General features: G+C 42.9%; 2 protein-coding genes across 2 annotated transcripts in view; one reads left to right on the top strand and one right to left on the bottom strand.

Annotated features, from left to right (window-relative positions):
• Positions 1-43: 43 nt before the first annotated feature.
• On the bottom strand, positions 44-4,656 carry LOC139422575 (protein-lysine N-methyltransferase EEF2KMT-like). The gene is made up of 8 exons (XM_071173718.1): positions 4,450-4,656; positions 4,244-4,306; positions 4,036-4,116; positions 3,762-3,863; positions 3,334-3,467; positions 2,615-2,859; positions 1,219-1,368; positions 44-189 (listed from the first exon to the last, which is right to left on the bottom strand). Exons 1-8 carry the CDS (start codon positions 4,573-4,575, stop codon positions 89-91), a joined length of 1,002 nt encoding a protein of 333 aa, XP_071029819.1. The 5' UTR covers positions 4,576-4,656; the 3' UTR covers positions 44-88.
• Positions 4,657-5,008: 352 nt separating this feature from the next.
• The window catches only part of LOC139422571 (phosphatidylinositol N-acetylglucosaminyltransferase subunit Q-like), a 16,945-nt gene continuing 4,845 nt past the window's right edge, over positions 5,009-17,108 (top strand). Inside the window, exons 1-8 of the mRNA XM_071173716.1 lie at positions 5,009-5,263; positions 6,981-7,230; positions 7,876-8,062; positions 10,637-10,896; positions 11,635-11,831; positions 14,125-14,256; positions 14,443-14,563; positions 16,938-17,064. Of these exons, the coding sequence (XP_071029817.1) occupies positions 7,078-7,230; positions 7,876-8,062; positions 10,637-10,896; positions 11,635-11,831; positions 14,125-14,256; positions 14,443-14,563; positions 16,938-17,064 (1,177 nt within the window). The 5' untranslated portion in view covers positions 5,009-5,263; positions 6,981-7,077. The remainder of the gene's footprint in view (positions 5,264-6,980; positions 7,231-7,875; positions 8,063-10,636; positions 10,897-11,634; positions 11,832-14,124; positions 14,257-14,442; positions 14,564-16,937; positions 17,065-17,108) is intronic.

Genomic DNA, 17,108 nt, shown 5'->3' with positions numbered 1-17,108 from the left:
ATTCACTATGTAGTGCACAACTTTTGACCACAGCCCTATGGACCCTGGTCAAAAGTAGTGCACTTACAATGGTAATAGGATGCAGTTATTATATGTAGAGTTTGATCATCTCTATGATGGCTTGTCTGTTGTAAAAGAACACATGGGTCACTGGTCCTGTCATGACCTCATGTTGGATTCCAGAACTTTCTGTGGGAGAGAAAAACAAAGGAGAAATTATAGCTCCATCAGTTTCAGAGGTGTATAATTATAGCTCCATCAGTTTCAGATGTGTATAATTATAGATCCATCAGTTTCAGATGTTTATAATTATAGATCCATCAGTTTCAGAGGTGTATAATTATAGATCCATCAGTTTCAGAGGTGTATAATTATAGATCCATCAGTTTCAGAGGTGTATAATTATAGATCCATCAGTTTCAGAGGTGTATAATTATAGACCCATCAGTTTCAGAGGTGTATAATTATAGATCCATCAGTTTCAGATGTGTATAATTATAGATCCATCAGTTTCAGAGGTGTATAATTATAGATCCATCAGTTTCAGAGGTGTATAATTATAGATCCATCAGATTCAGAGGTGTATAATTATAGATCCATCAGATTCAGAGGTGTATAATTATAGATCCATCAGTTTCAGAGGTGTAGAATTATAGATCCATCAGTTTCAGAGGTGTATAATTATAGATCCATCAGTTTCAGAGGTGTAGAATTATAGATCCATCAGTTTCAGAGGTGTATAATTATAGATCCATCAGTTTCAGAGGTGTAGAATTATAGATCCATCAGTTTCAGAGGTGTATAATTATAGATCCATCAGTTTCAGATGTGTATAATTATAGACCCATCAGTTTCAGAGGTGTATAATTATAGATCCATCAGTTTCAATGTGTATAATTATAGATCCATCAGGAAAGGAATTCATCCAAGGCTATAGGATTAGATCTCTCCAGACCAGTGGAGATGGACTAGATCAATCACATGTATTTATAAAGCCCTTATTTACATCGGTTGTCACCTAGAACTTTACTGTAACCCGACATACAAGGTGACGAGGCCACTTGAAGACTATTGAGATTCATCCTCTACAGTATCTATGGGGTTGGAGAGTCTCCTCACTCAGCTGCTCTTTGAAGCAGTTGGTTTACTACTAATGATACATTCAACTTGTAAAGCTATTTTCATTAGTTCTCTCAACGCTCTAGGTTTAGTACTGACCTAGCTGGTGTCTAAAACTGCTGTATGTGTCGGGGTTTCTGATGGTGGAGGAGATGTAGACATCAGGAGGGCTGCCATTGGCCGAACACCTCAGGATCTTAGAGAGAAGCTTCACCAGACAGCCAATGATATCTGGATCGTAAACTACGTCTATAACACAGGAAACAACAGGACATTGTCAGCCGACAACAATAGAATTAGGAAACAACAGGACATGTGTCAGCTGACAGAATTAAGAAACACATTTGATCCCTCACCAGCACCCGGGGGGGCTGTTCCAGAAAGCTGGATCAATTAGTCAGCCAGGTAACTACCAGGTAACTGCCAAGTAACTGCCAGGTTACAGCCAGGTAACTGCCAGGTAACTGCCAGGTAACAGCCAGGTTACAGCCAGGTAACTGACAGGTAACTGCCAGGTAACAGCCAGGTAACAGCCAGGTAACTGCCAGGTTACAGCAAGGTAACTGCCAGGTAACTGCCAGGTAACAGCCAGGTAACAGCCAGGTAACAGCCAGGTAACAGCCAGGTAACAGCCAGGTAACTGCCAGGTAACAGCCAGGTAACAGCCAGGTAACTGCCAGGTAACAGCCAGGTAACTGCCAGGTAACAGCCAGGTAACTGCCAGGTAACAGCCAGGTAACTGCCAGGTAACAGCCAGGTAACTGCCAGGTAACTGCCAGGTAACAGCCAGGTAACAGCCAGGTAACTGCCAGGTAACTGCCAGGTAACAGCCAGGTAACTGCCAGGTAACTGCCAGGTAACAGCCAGGTAACTGCCAGGTAACAGCCAGGTAACTGCCAGGTAACTGCCAGGTAACAGCCAGGTAACAGCCAGGTAACTGCCAGGTAACTGCCAGGTAACTGCCAGGTAACAGCCAGGTAACTGCCAGGTAACTGCCAGGTAACAGCCAGGTAACTGCCAGGTAACTGCCAGGTAACAGCCAGGTTACAGCCAGGTAACAGACAGGTCACTGCCAGGTAACTGCCAGGTTACAGCCAGGTAACAGCCAGGTTACAGCCAGGTAACAGACAGGTAACAGCCAGGTTACAGCCAGGTTACAGCCAGGTAACAGCCAGGTAACTGCCAGGTAACAGCCAGGTAACTGCCAGGTAACAGCCAGGTAACAGACAGGTAACAGCCAGGTTACAGACAGGTAACTGGCTAACTAATAATATATTTTGAGAAATATATACTTTTTGTTGTAATTAAAGGCTGTATTCAATCCATATCGCCAAAGCACCGCAGGAGATCTGCCTACACATGTAAAGGTGATTTCTGACTGAGTTGACATATGCCGTGTTTATTGTGAAGGAAGTCTCGACAGAGGGAACATTGCCTTTAAAGAGGATCTTCAGCTTTACGGATGGAATAGAATAGAGCCAGACCATGTTCCTACCTGCAGCGATGACCGTGGCGGCTCCGATCTCTCTCAGCTGCTTCTCTGTCACCTCCTCCCAGTCCAGATGCTCCACACTCACTCTGGGAGAGTTCTGGTTGTCCAGCCCATTGAGCTGGACGTTGTCCCTCAGTCTATGTAGAACGCTGAGGTGACAGTCACTGAACACGTAGCTGGAGGGTCTGCAGGACCTACACACTGCTATACCAGTCAACCCTACACCACTGCCCAGCTCTAGGACTGTCCTGTAGGAGAGAGCAGAGACAGGACTCACACACAGGGAGAGGACACACACACACACACACACACACACACACGGAGAGGATACACACACACACACACACACACACACGGAGAGGATACACACACACACACACACACACACACAGGGAGAGGACACACACACACACAGGGAGAGGACACTCACTCACTCACACACACACACACACACACACACACACACACACGAGGACACACACACACAGGGAGAGGACACTCACAATAAACACACACCAGATTGAGATTACGAGTAGTAACCACAGTATGAGTTGTAGACAGAACACAATGACAGAACACACACAGTAGTGTACCAACCTATCAGTGAAGAGGTGTGTGTTCTCCAGACAGAACACACACAGTAGTGTACCAACCTATCAGTGAAGAGGTGTGTGTTCTCCAGACAGAACACAATGACAGAACACACACAGTAGTGTACCAACCTATCAGTGAAGAGGTGTGTGTTCTCCAGAGCCCATTCAGCGAGGTAAAGAGCTGCCTCCCATGTGACCAGGCCTGTAGTTCCTTCAGAGATCACAGCTGTACTCTCTGATAGACTCACTGCCTCTCCACACGGCTACACACACACACACACACACACGTACGGTAAATATTAAAATTAATATTTAATTAAAGTAATATTGAATTTAATAATAATTGTATTATTTTAAAGGATAAAATAGAGGTGTGGCTCGGCTGGTAGAGCGTGGTGCTTGCAACGCCAGGGTTGTGGGTTCAATTCCCACGGGGGACCAGTACAAAAACAATGTATTCACTCACTACTGGAAGTTGTTCAGGATAAGAGCGTCTGCAGAAAATGTAGACTACAGCTTCTGTTAAATACAGTGTGGTGTGTGTGTGTGTGTAGTACCAGTAAATAGCTCTTGTAGCACTCTGTCCCCTCCTCTACCCCCAGGACTTCACCCAGTGCATCATAGAGCTCATCCAGGGGCTCCTTCCCACTGGCTTCATGCTGCACACAGGGAAGAGAAGCATCACATTACTGTTGTTTGCTTTAATAATATAGTTATACTGTATTGTATTCATGTGAAACGTGTAAGAATTGCCTTTTTAAAATGCACCAGTACAAGAGTGAACAATTTTCTGACAGAATGATACCAGACAAAAAATATATCAGAACTCACCCTTTTGATGAGCAGAGACAGAAACAGTCTCCTATATCTTACTGAGGGAGGATGTTTACAGCACAGTGGATGAAGGCATGTCTGGAAACAGGTGACAATAGTAATTGTTAGTGTGGTTTCCAACTCGGTAATCCAATGTACTGTTTCTATATATTTAACTAAATAGGTGTGACATTTAAAAAAAAATAATGCTTTTGACAGTCAATACCTGCTTTAGAATGTCTAGAATAATTTCTGATGAGCTGTCGTTCTCGAGCTCCCTTTCAAGGAACTGTAGAAACAAATTATTATAAAACAAATTATGTTATTACTGTATTCATGTCTTACTCTTCCTAAACAATAAAAAATAAAGAAATACATTTAATTTATGACGCAGACCCTACAGTACAACATGCAAGCAGCCCCGCTACTTACATTCCATGGGAAATTTGGCAGTTGACCCATAGTGAAAAAGGAGACTTTAAAGTCATATATAACGTCTGCTCTATTCCTTATGCACGTGACTTCGGTTTTGTCGGTCTGATCCTTAGACAGATACATTTCGTTAATTTTCAACCAACCGAGAATTGAATTACACTAAACCACAGGCTGGCCACGTGTTTCCCTGAGTTTGTTGTCTTCCTCTTTTACCCAAGAAGCACTCCTCCTGTCGCAATGCCTGATGGTCAATGTAGTATAATCATGACAGACAGTAACGTGATAAGGGATACATCTTTTTTTTTTTTTAAGAAAGTACAAATTAGAAAACCTTTACAATGAGATGAGAGCTGTATTTTATTTCCCAATAGAACCTGTATCTGTGGGCCTACTGTTCTCAGTGCAACCCTTGAAGTTGATACAAGTCTACTGTTTGAGACCACTCCCCTTGTCTGTGTTATCTCTGCCTCCACAACTGTCATCCCAAATAAATGAAGCACCCAAAATGTGCCAGATTACGATAATGTAGCCTACTAAAGCTGCACAAGGACATAGCTATTCTTCTGAAATGTGACTTTCTTTGACATTTCAGGTGGAATTAAGATCTCGTCTAAATGAACAAGCTGTGTGCACAAGGGTGTAAGATATTATGGACAGTGGATGTGGGTTACTTATAATATCTACTTGTCTAAAGCTTTTTTCAGCCCGCTCTTTTCCTGCAGTGTCATTCAGAGAAGATAACACCTCTACAGTTGTTCTTCATTCAACAGAATGACCTCAAACAGCAAACAACACGGTCTGAACATTGAAGGTCAGAAATGTCATTTCGACGGGGATGTTTTCAAATTTTGTAATACTATATTCAAATGGATATTATGGCTGCCTTATTGAGTCGAACTGAAATTCTATGTTTGATTTACAATCGTTTTGGTAATAATGAAAAATGTGTCCTTTTCAACTGGCAGAAATGGATGGGATATTTTTTTAAAGAATATTCAGTGGTAGTGGAATTCAGTGGCCATAATAAAGTGTAGTATTTTATGATTATATTTGATATTATTAGGCTAAATATCAAGCTTTTTGTTGTGGCTGGAAATGACTATCAAACAGAGGGTTTAGTTCAGATTATTCACAGAACTGCTACATCATCTCATCCAGCAATCCACCGGAACTCTTGTTACTGCAATGATATTCCAACCGGAGCGTAAATGTTGACGGTCTATCAACAACAAAGATGGCTACCAACAGACGCTAACTTCAATTTAACAATTGAAGGGTAAATCATGTAACGGTACGATCCCAAATCTGTTTGAAACGGTATTGACAGCATATTGACAAAAGCAGATTTCCTTCGAATAGAAATAAACAACCCTGCAGGTATGGAATATTTGATATTATTTGCCGAAATGTTGTTAACCAGCTGAAGACGGATTTAGTCGTTACTAAAGTTAGCTAACGTAAGCTAATGTCTGTCTCTTTGCACTGTGCGCCCAGTGTGGATAACTGCCGGCAGAATATATTATCACTGACATTGAAGATATGCATCACATCAGAGAGGAATACAGAAACTATTGTTGATTGCTGTTGATTTTATTTTGACAACTGATAACGATACGATACGGGTGTCGCACAGCTTCCGACGCTGGCTGGAGTGTGCACTAACTTCGATTAGGGCCTATTTGTGCTCATTTAATAAAAATAAGCGTCACACTTTGTCTCAAACGTATACTGCAAAAAAGTCGATTAATGCCCAAAATAGTTTTAAATGTTATATTAACATGTAACGTAGTTTAGGCAGCAATAGTGCTGTTATAGATGTGACGGGAAACTAAAGCACGACAGCCAAATCAATAGTTAAGCCCACAGGCATGGTTGTCATGGACACGAATGCAAGGCTCAATATTCTGAAGGACACGAAGAGGGCAGCAGTGGACAAAGGCAACGGAACTCCACTGAAGCGGCCCGACAATGATTCGTTTGAGTTGACTAACAAACAGCTGGTCCTGATTGCTGAATTGAAATGTCTGCTAACAGTTGGAGTGAGTCACTCTGACAACCCTCCTGATTCTTGGTCATGTTTATTAAACAACATCGGCTCACACCACACGAGGACATTCACAATATGACAAGATGAAACCCTGGTATACACAGTATAACTAAACTATATACAGACCTTAACTATGTTACTTCTTTTTGGGGGAACTAGTGTAGCTGGGTAATGGGTACTAATTATTGGTAACTAGTGTAGGTGGGTAATGGGTACTGATTATTAGTAACTTGTGTAGCTGGGTAATGGGTACTGATTATTGGTAACTAGTGTAGCTGGGTAATGGGTACTGATTATTGGTAACTAGTGTAGCTGGGTAATGGGTACTAATTATTAGTAACTTGTGTAGCTGGGTAATGGGTACTGATTATTGGTAACTAGTGTAGCTGGGTAATGGGTACTGATTATTGGTAACTAGTGTAGCTGGGTAATGGGTATGCTAATTATTTCTTCCTTCACAAAATGTTTCTCCATTCTGCAGGTATCTGAAGACACTAGGCTAATCTGTGATCACCTACCCCAGGAGGTTAGACTGAAGGAGCGTGCCTGACCTCTGACCCCTGACCTCCAGTCCCACCATGGTGCTGAAGATATTCTTCCCTCAGTGCTGTAACAAGGCAGACAGTGGGCTGCTTGTGGGGCGATGGATCCCAGGACAGAACTCGGCCGTGGTGCTAGCTGTTATCCACTACCCCTTCATCCCTGGACAGGTCAAGCAGTACATCCACCAGGTAGAGTGTGTGTGTATCAGTCAGTGTGTGTGTGTCAGTCAGTGTATCAGTCAGTGTGTGTGTATCAGTCAGTGTGTATCAGTCAGTGTGTGTGTATCAGTCAGTGTGTGTGTGTATCAGTCAGTGTGTGTGTGTATCAGTCAGTGTGTGTGTATCAGTCAGCGTGTGTGTATCAGTCAGCGTGTGTGTATCAGTCAGCGTGTGTGTATCAGTCAGCGTGTGTGTGTCAGTCAGTGTGTATCCGGGGCGGCAGGTAGCCTAATGGTTAGAGGGGCGGGTCAGTAACTGAAAGGTTGCTGGATCGAATCCCAGAGCTGACAAGGTGAAAATCTGTCGTTCTGCCCCTGAACAAGGCAGTTAACCCATTGTTCCCAGGCCGTCATTGTAAATAAGAATGTGTTCTTAACTGACCTGCCTAGTTAAATAAATGTTAAATATGAATATACATATATTTTTAAATCTGTCAGTCAGTGTGTAGCTGTCAGTCACCCAATACCCCTTCATCTCTTGTCAGGTCAAACAGTACATACAGCAGGTAGAGAGTGTGTGTGTTTTAACCTTCCTGTCCTCTCCCTGGTTCAGATGGTACATACAGCAGGTAGAGAGTTTGTGTGTTTTAACCTTCCTGTCCTCTCCCTGGTCCAGATGCGTGGCCAGAGTGGGGTGGATCTGACGGTGCTGGGCTCGTGGAGCATGCCCAAGGAGGGCCAGGAGGGCATGGAGAGTTTCCTCAGGGACCTCAGCACCATCTTCCCCCAGGGACAGTGGCTCCAGCTCAGTAGAGAGATGGGCAAGATAGGCTTCAGGTGTCACGTCCTCACAAGGGACCCGAGTAAGTCTCCGTTTGCATCCCAAGTGGCCCCTATTGTTCCCTATATACGACACTACTGGTCAAAAGTAGTGCACTATGTAGGGAATAGGGTGCCATAGAGTTCTGGTCTAAAGTAGTGCACTATGTAGGGAATAGGGTGTCATAGAGCTCTGGTCTAAAGTAGTGCACTATGTAGGGAATAGTGTGTCATAGAGCTCTGGTCTAAAGTAGTGCACTATGTAGGGAATAGGGTGTCATAGAGCTCTGGTCTAAAGTAGTGCACTATGTAGGGAATAGTGTGTCATAGAGTTCTGGTCTAAAGTAGTGCACTATGTAGGGAATAGTGTGTCATAGAGCTTTGGTCTAAAGTAGTGCACTATGTAGGGAATAGTGTGTCATAGAGCTCTGGTCTAAAGTAGTGCACTATGTAGGGAATAGGGTGTCATAGAGCTCTGGTCTAAAGTAGTGCACTATGTAGGGAATAGTGTGTCATAGAGTTCTGGTCTAAAGTAGTGCACTATGTAGGGAATAGGGTGCCAGCTCTGGTCTAAAGTAGTGCACTATGTAGGGAATAGGGTGTCATAGAGCTCTGGTCTAAAGTAGTGCACTATGTAGGGAATAGGGTGTTATTTGGGATGCAGACTTTGTAACAACATTAAAGGTGTTTTGATTCGGAGACCACTCTCTTTGGAGATCAACTGTTGATATAGAATTATTGACGGAATGGCTTTCTGTCTATAGACAGACTGTGTTCTCACACTGAAATGAATGTTCTGTCTGTAGACCTGCATCACTGTGTTCTCACACTGAAATGAATGTTCTGTCTATAGACGTGCATCACTGTGTTCTCACACTGAAATGCATGTTCTGTCTGTAGACGTGCATCACTGTGTTCTCACACTGAAATGAATGTTCTGTCTGTAGACGTGCATCACTGTGTTCTCACACTGAAATGAATGTTCTGTCTGTAGACCTGCATCACTGTTTTCTCACACTGAAATGAATGTTCTGTCTGTAGACGTGCATCACTGCATCACTGTGTTCTCACACTGAAATGAATGTTCTGTCTGTAGACCTGCATCACTGTTTTCTCACACTGAAATGAATGTTCTGTCTGTAGACGTGCATCACTGCATCACTGTGTTCTCACACTGAAATGAATGTTCTGTCTGTAGACCTGCATCACTGTTTTCTCACACTGAAATGAATGTTCTGTCTGTAGACGTGCATCACTGTGTTCTCACACTGAAATGAATGTTCTGTCTGTAGACCTGCATCACTGTGTTCTCACACTGAAATGAATGTTCTGTCTATAGACCTGCATCACTGTGTTCTCACACTGAAATGAATGTTCTGTCTGTAGACCTGCATCACTGTGTTCTCACACTGAAATGAATGTTCTGTCTATAGACGTGCATCACTGTGTTCTCACACTGAAATGAATGTTCTGTCTATAGACCTGCATCACTGTGTTCTCACACTGAAATGAATGTTCTGTCTGTAGACCTGCATCACTGTTTTCTCACACGGAAATGAATGTTCTGTCTGTAGACCTGCATCACTGTTTTCTCACACTGAAATGAATGTTCTGTCTGTAGACCTGCATCACTGTTTTCTCACACTGAAATGAATGTTCTGTCTGTAGACCTGCATCACTGTTTTCTCACACTGAAATGAATGTTCTGTCTGTAGACCTGCATCACTGTTTTCTCACACTGAAATGAATGTTCTGTCTGTAGACCTGCATCACTGTTTTCTCACACTGAAATGAATGTTCTGTCTGTAGACCTGCATCACTGTTTTCTCACACTGAAATGAATGTTCTGTCTGTAGACCTGCATCACTGTTTTCTCACACTGAAATGAATGTTCTGTCTGTAGACCTGCATCACTGTTTTCTCACACTGAAATGAATGTTCTGTCTGTAGACCTGCATCACTGTTTTCTCACACTGAAATGAATGTTCTGTCTGTAGACCTGCATCACTGTTTTCTCACACTGAAATGAATGTTCTGTCTGTAGACCTGCATCACTGTTTTCTCACACTGAAATGAATGTTCTGTCTATAGACGTGCATCACTGTGTTCTCACACTGAAATGAATGTTCTGTCTGTAGACCTGCATCACTGTTTTCTCACACTGAAATGAATGTTCTGTCTGTAGACCTGCATCACTGTGTTCTCACACTGAAATGAATGTTCTGTCTATAGACGTGCATCACTGTGTTCTCACACTGAAATGAATGTTCTGTCTATAGACCTGCATCACTGTGTTCTCACACTGAAATGAATGTTCTGTCTGTAGACCTGCATCACTGTGTTCTCACACTGAAATGAATGTTCTGTCTGTAGACGTGCATCACTGTTTTCTCACACTGAAATGAATGTTCTGTCTGTAGACCTGCATCACTGCATCACTGTTTTCTCATAGCAAAAGTAAGTTAACAAGAGTTTGTAAATTAGATAGCTTAATTCACTCTGCTCTTTTTAATCCAAAGAGACACAGATGTCTGTATATTTAATCAAAAGGCGGATATTTCTGTTGTTATCATCATGCAGTGCATCTCTAATAAAATGTCCCTCTGCCCTTGCCGTAGATGGGAAGCTGATACAACGGGAAAAGGAGCTGAAAGAGGATGGTGGTGGAGAGAAAGGAGGAGAGGGAAAGAAAGGAGGAACAAAGAGAGGAGGAGGAGAGAAGAAAGGAGAACATAAGAAAGTAGAGGGAGAGGAAGGAGGAGGAGAGAAGGACAAGGTGATCTTTATCCACTATGAACAGAGGAAGGTCATGCTGTCTCAACTGCACCCCATAGACAACGGGGTTCCAGACCCTCAAACTGAGTCACAACTACCACAGGTGAGGACGTGGACTCACAGCCTGATTTACATGTAGATGTTGTTGCTCATTGAACACAGGGGTTTTCTATCCTCTCCTGTGTTGTTTACCTCTTATGTTGTTGTTGTAATACATATGTGTTGTCTGTAATTGTTATGTTGTTGTTGTAATACAATATGTGTTGTCTGTAATTGTTGTTCTTGTAATACAATATGTGTTGTCTGTAATTGTTGTTGTTGTTGTAATACATATGTGTTGTCTGTAATTGTTGTTGTTGTTGTAATACATGTGTTGTCTGTAATTGTTGTTGTTGTTGTAATACAATATGTGTTGTCTGTAATTGTTGTTGTTGTTGTAATACATATGTGTTGTCTGTAATTGTTGTTGTTGTTGTAATACATATGTGTTGTCTGTAATTGTTGTTGTTGTTGTAATACACATGTGTTGTCTGTAGTTGTAGTTGTTGTTGTAATACAATATGTGTTGTCTGTAGTTGTTGTTGTTGTAATACAATATGTGTTGTCTGTAGTTGTTGTTGTTGTAATACAATATGTGTTGTCTGTAGTTGTTGTTGTTGTAATACAATATGTGTTGTCTGTAGTTGTTGTTGTTGTAATACAATATGTGTTGTCTGTAATTGTTGTTGTTGTAATACATATGTGTTGTCTGTAGTTGTAGTTGTTGTTGTAATACAATATGTGTTGTCTGTAGTTGTTGTTGTAATACATGTGTTGTCTGTAATTGTTGTTGCTGCTGCAGGTGTTTGGGACAGTGTGTCAGAGTGAGCCGCTGTTCTTCCTGGATAAGTATGATGACGGTCCAGTGAAGATGACCCACTGGCAATCAGAGGGACGGGAGGGCTCCATTATAGTAGAACTGATGAAACAGGCCTCGACACCGGCCTGTCTGTTAACCACCTGGATACTAACACTGTGGACCAGCCTCTGTAGTAGCAGGTAAGGGGTGTGTCAGTACCTGTCTGTCTGCTAACCACCTGGATACTAACACTGTGGACCAGCCTCTGTAGTAGCAGGTAAGGGGTGTGTCAGTACCTGTCTGTCTGCTAACCACCTGGATACTAACACTGTGGACAAGCCTCTGTAGTAGCAGGTAAGGGGTGTGTGTCAGTACCTGTCTGTCTGCTAACCACCTCGATACTAACACTGTGGACCAGCCTCTGTAGTAGCAGGTAAGGGGTGTGTGTCAGTACCTGTCTGTCTGCTAACCACCTGGATACTAACACTGTGGACCAGCCTCTGTAGTAGCAGGTAAGGGGTGTGTCAGTACCTGTCTGTCTGCTAACCACCTGGATACTAACACTGGATCCTGTACGTTCGTCAGTTGGAACTCTTTATGTGCCAAGAGACACTGACCCAGTTCGTCTGCCTCCCTCCCTCCCCAGGATATTGAATGTGTCTGTCTGTCTGTCTGTCTCCCCAGGATATTGAATGTGTCTGTCTGTCTGTCTGTCTGTCTCCCCAGGATATTGAATGTGTCTGTCTGTCTGTCTCCCAGGATATTGAATGTGTCTGTCTGTCTCCCAGGATATTGAATGTGTCTGTCTGTCTGTCTGTCTGTCTCCCAGGATATTGAATGTGTCTGTCTGTCTGTCTCCCAGGATATTGAATGTGTCTGTCTGTCTCCCAGGATATTGAATGTGTCTGTCTGTCTGTCTGTCTCCCAGGATATTGAATGTGTCTGTCTGTCTGTCTGTCTCCCAGGATATTGAATGTGTCTGTCTGTCTCCCAGGATATTGAATGTGTCTGTCTGTCTCCCAGGATATTGAATGTGTCTGTCTGTCTGTCTGTCTGTCTCCCAGGATATTGAATGTGTCTGTCTGTCTCCCAGGATATTGAATGTGTCTGTCTGTCTCCCAGGATATTGAATGTGTCTGTCTGTCTGTCTGTCTGTCTGTCTCCCAGGATATTGAATGTGTCTGTCTGTCTCCCAGGATATTGAATCTGTCTGTCTGTCTGTCTCCCCAGGATATTGAATGTGTCTGTCTGTCTGTCTGTCTGTCTGTCGGTCTCCCAGGATATTGAATGTGTCTGTCTGTCTGTCTGTCTCCCAGGATATTGAATGTGTCTGTCTGTCTGTCTGTCTCCCAGGATATTGAATGTGTCTGTCTGTCTCCCAGGATATTGAATGTGTCTGTCTGTCTGTCTGTCTCCCAGGATATTGAATGTGTCTGTCTGTCTGTCTGTCTGTCTCCCAGGATATTGAATGTGTCTGTCTGTCTGTCTGTCTCCCAGGATATTGAATGTGTCTGTCTGTCTGTCTGTCTCCCAGGATATTGAATGTGTCTGTCTGTCTGTCTGTCTGTCTGTCTGTCTCCCAGGATATTGAATGTGTCTGTCTGTCTGTCTGTCTCCCAGGATATTGAATGTGTCTGTCTGTCTGTCTGTCTCCCAGGATATTGAATGTGTCTGTCTGTCTGTCTCCCAGGATATTGAATGTGTCTGTCTGTCTGTCTGTCTGTCTGTCTGTCTGTCTGTCTCCCAGGATATTGAATGTGTCTGTCTGTCTGTCTCCCAGGATATTGAATGTGTCTGTCTGTCTGTCTCCCAGGATATTGAATGTGTCTGTCTGTCTGTCTGTCTCCCAGGATATTGAATGTGTCTGTCTGTCTGTCTGTCTCCCAGGATATTGAATGTGTCTGTCTGTCTGTCTGTCTCCCCAGGATATTGAATGTGTCTGTCTGTCTGTCTGTCTCCCAGGATATTGAATGTGTCTGTCTGTCTGTCTCCCCAGGATATTGAATGTGTCTGTCTGTCTGTCTCCCCAGGATATTGAATGTGTCTGTCTGTCTCCCAGGATATTGAATGTGTCTGTCTGTCTGTCTGTCTCCCAGGATATTGAATGTGTCTGTCTGTCTCCCAGGATATTGAATGTGTCTGTCTGTCTCCCCAGGATATTGAATGTGTCTGTCTGTCTCCCAGGATATTAAATCTGTCTGTCTGTCTGTCTGTCTGTCTGTCTGTCTGTCTCCCCAGGATATTGAATGTCTGTCTGTCTGTCTCCCCAGGATATTGAATGTGTCTGTCTGTCTGTCTCCCCACAATATTGAATGTGTCTGTCTGTCTGTCTCCCAGGATATTGAATGTGTCTGTCTGTCTCCCCAGGATATTGAATGTGTCTGTCTGTCTGTCTCCCAGGATATTGAATGTGTCTGTCTGTCTCCCAGGATATTGAATGTGTCTGTCTGTCTGTCTCCCCAGGATATTGAATGTGTCTGTCTGTCTCCCCAGGATATTGAATATGCGCCCGATGAGGTTCATCTCCAGTAAGTTGTCTACGTGTGTTCAGCTGAGCTACAGAACAGAACACCTTCAGACAGTCTGCTCTCCTACCAGAGCCACCGCACACAACCACTTCATGAGGTAGAGACCACACACACACACACACACACACACAGCCATGTGGCAGACTGGCTACAAGATGGTATCTAACTCACCCCATTGCGTCTCAAATTCGCACACTATTCCCTGTATAGTGCAGTGCATTTGACCAGAGCCCCACTGACCTCGGGTCAAAAGTAGTGACTCTCTCTCTTTCTCTCCACACAGGAAAGCCAATATCTTTGTGTCGTTCTTTGTGGATGTGTCTCTGGGCCTGCTGCTGGTGTCGTGGATGTATAGAGAGAACCGTATAGGCAAACTGGCCAACACACTGGTACCTGCTGCTGATGTAAGATATCATGGACCACATTTCCCCAGTGCAAAAGCAATGTACAACAATTACCTTTAAACCTCATTTATAATCTGTCAGAGAGATTTTCTTTAAAAAAAAATGTCTTCAACAATGTTCAGTATCGAGAGGTGACTATTTATGTATCGTTCAGTTGACTAAAGTCTAGTTACATAACCACCTCCGTAAAACTCACATTGGTGAAGATAAGCTTCAAATGAAATCACGTTCCCACATTATAAAGAGGTTCAGGGTCGTTTTTACCCTACGAAATATCCCCCTCAATATCCAACCCAATATCCCCCTAGAATATCCCCCTAGAATATCCCCCTAGAATATCCCCCTAGAATATCCACCTCAATATCCAACCCAATATCCCCCTAGAATATCCCCCTAGAATAGCCCCCTAGAATATCCCCCTCAATATCCCCCTAGAATATCCCCCTCAATATCCAACCCAATATCCCCCTAGAATATCCCCCTCAATATCCCCCTCAATAACCCCCTCAATATCCCCCTAGAATAACCCCCTCAATAACCCCCTCAATATCCAACCCAATATCCCCCTAGAATAACCCCCTCAATATCCAACCCAATATCCCCCTAGAATATCCCCCTAGAATAACCCCCCTCAATATCCAACCCAATATCCCCCTAGAATATCCCCCTAGAATAACCCCCCTCAATATCCAACCCAATATCCCCCTAGAATATCCCACTAGAATAACCCCCTCAATATCCAACCCAATATCCCCCTCAATATCACCCTCAATATCTCCCTCGATATCCCCCTAAACAATCTTTATCTCTGAGTATGTGTGCTGATCCAGGATCAGTTTAGCCTTTTAGATCACAAGGAATAAGATAACATGGACCGAGGGGAGCTGATACGTACGGCCCCACGTCCCTCCTGTCCATTATAATCATGTTCATTATGATCTAGGATCAGGTCCCTCCTGTCCATTATAATCATATTCATTATGATCTAGGATCAGGTCCCTCCTATCCATTATAATCATATTCATTATGATCTAGGATCAGGTCCTCCTGTCCATTATAATCATGTTCATTATGATCTAGGATCAGGTCCTCCTCTCCATTATAATCATATTCATTATGATCTAGGATCAGGTCCCTCCTGTCCATTATGATCTAGGATCAGGTCCTCCTGTCCATGTAATCTGATTCATTATAATCTAGGATCAGGTCCTCCTGTCCATTATAATCATGTTCATTATGATCTAGGATCAGGTCCTCCTGTCCATGTAATCTGATTCATTATGATCTAGGATCAGGCCCTCCTGTCCATTATGATCTAGGATCAGGTCCCTCCTGTCCATTATAATCATATTCATTATGATCTAGGATCAGGCCCTCCTGTCCATTATAATCATAATCATTGTGATCTAGGATCAGCTCCTCCTGTCCATGTAATCTGATTCATTATGATCTAGGATCAGGTCCTCCTGTCCATTAGAATCATGTTCATTATGATCTAGGATCAGGTCCCTCCTGTCCATTATAATCATGTTCATTATGATCTAGGATCAGGCCCTCCTGTCCATTATGATCTAGGATCAGGTCCCTCCTGTCCATTATAATCATATTCATTATGATCTAGGATCAGGCCCTCCTGTCCATTATAATCATAATCATTGTGATCTAGGATCAGCTCCCCCTGTCCATGTAATCTGATTCATTATGATCTAGGATCAGGTCCCTCCTCTCCATGTAATCTGATTCATTATGATCTAGGATCAGGTCCCTCCTCTCCATATAATCTGATTCATTATGATCTAAAAGGCTATACTGATCCTAGATCAGCTCTCTGAGACACTTTATAAATACAGCCCATAGTGTAGATATTATAAGGTGAGACAAAATGTTGTTCTGTGATTTGTAAGCATGTAGCTAAGCTATGTATTGTTGTATGTTTTGTTGTTAGCATGTAGCTAAGCTATGTATTGCTGTGTGTTTTGTTGTTAGCATGTAGCTAAGCTATGTATTGCTGTGTGTTTTGTTGTTAGCATGTAGCTAAGCTATGTATTGCTGTGTGTTTTGTTGTTAGCATGTAGCTAAGCTATGTATTGTGTTTTGTTGTTAGCATGTAGCTAAGCTATGTATTGTTGTATGTTTTGTTGTTAGCATGTAGCTAAGCTATGTATTGTTGTGTGTTTTGTTGTTAGCATGTAGCTAAGCTATGTATTGTTGTTAGTATGTAGCTAAGCTATGTATTGTGTTTTGTTGTTAGCATGTAGCTAAGCTATGTATTGTTGTGTGTTTTGTTGTTAGCATGTAGCTAAGCTATGTATTGTTGTGTGTTTTGTTGTTAGTATGTAGCTAAGCTATGTATTGTTGTGTGTTTTGTTGTTAGTATGTAGCTAAAGAGCTGGAGGAGCTGTTGCAGTGGCTGATGGGAGCTCCAGCTGGTCTGAAGATGAACCGGGCTCTAGACCAGGTGTTAGGACGATTCTTCCTCTACCATATACACCTGTGGATCAGTGAGTCTCACACACACACACACACACACACACACACACACATG

Source organism: Oncorhynchus clarkii, chromosome 12 (genome assembly GCF_045791955.1).
Source record: "Oncorhynchus clarkii lewisi isolate Uvic-CL-2024 chromosome 12, UVic_Ocla_1.0, whole genome shotgun sequence".
In the NCBI taxonomy this organism is placed as follows: domain Eukaryota; kingdom Metazoa; phylum Chordata; class Actinopteri; order Salmoniformes; family Salmonidae; genus Oncorhynchus; species Oncorhynchus clarkii.
Note: the sequence above shows the minus strand (reverse complement) of the source record. Positions and strands in the feature narration are given on the sequence as shown.

Bases quoted from the DNA above. Each gene is read 5' to 3' on its own strand.
- LOC139422575 (XM_071173718.1), bottom strand. From the start codon at position 4,575: ATGTATCTGTCTAAGGATCAGACCGACAAAACCGAAGTCACGTGCATA. The intron at 4,117-4,243 runs GTATTGACTGTC...ACCTGTTTCCAG, and splicing joins TTCTAGACATTCTAAAGCAG to ACATGCCTTCATCCACTGTG. The intron at 2,860-3,333 runs GTTGGTACACTA...TCTCTCCTACAG, and splicing joins ACACACCTCTTCACTGATAG to GACAGTCCTAGAGCTGGGCA.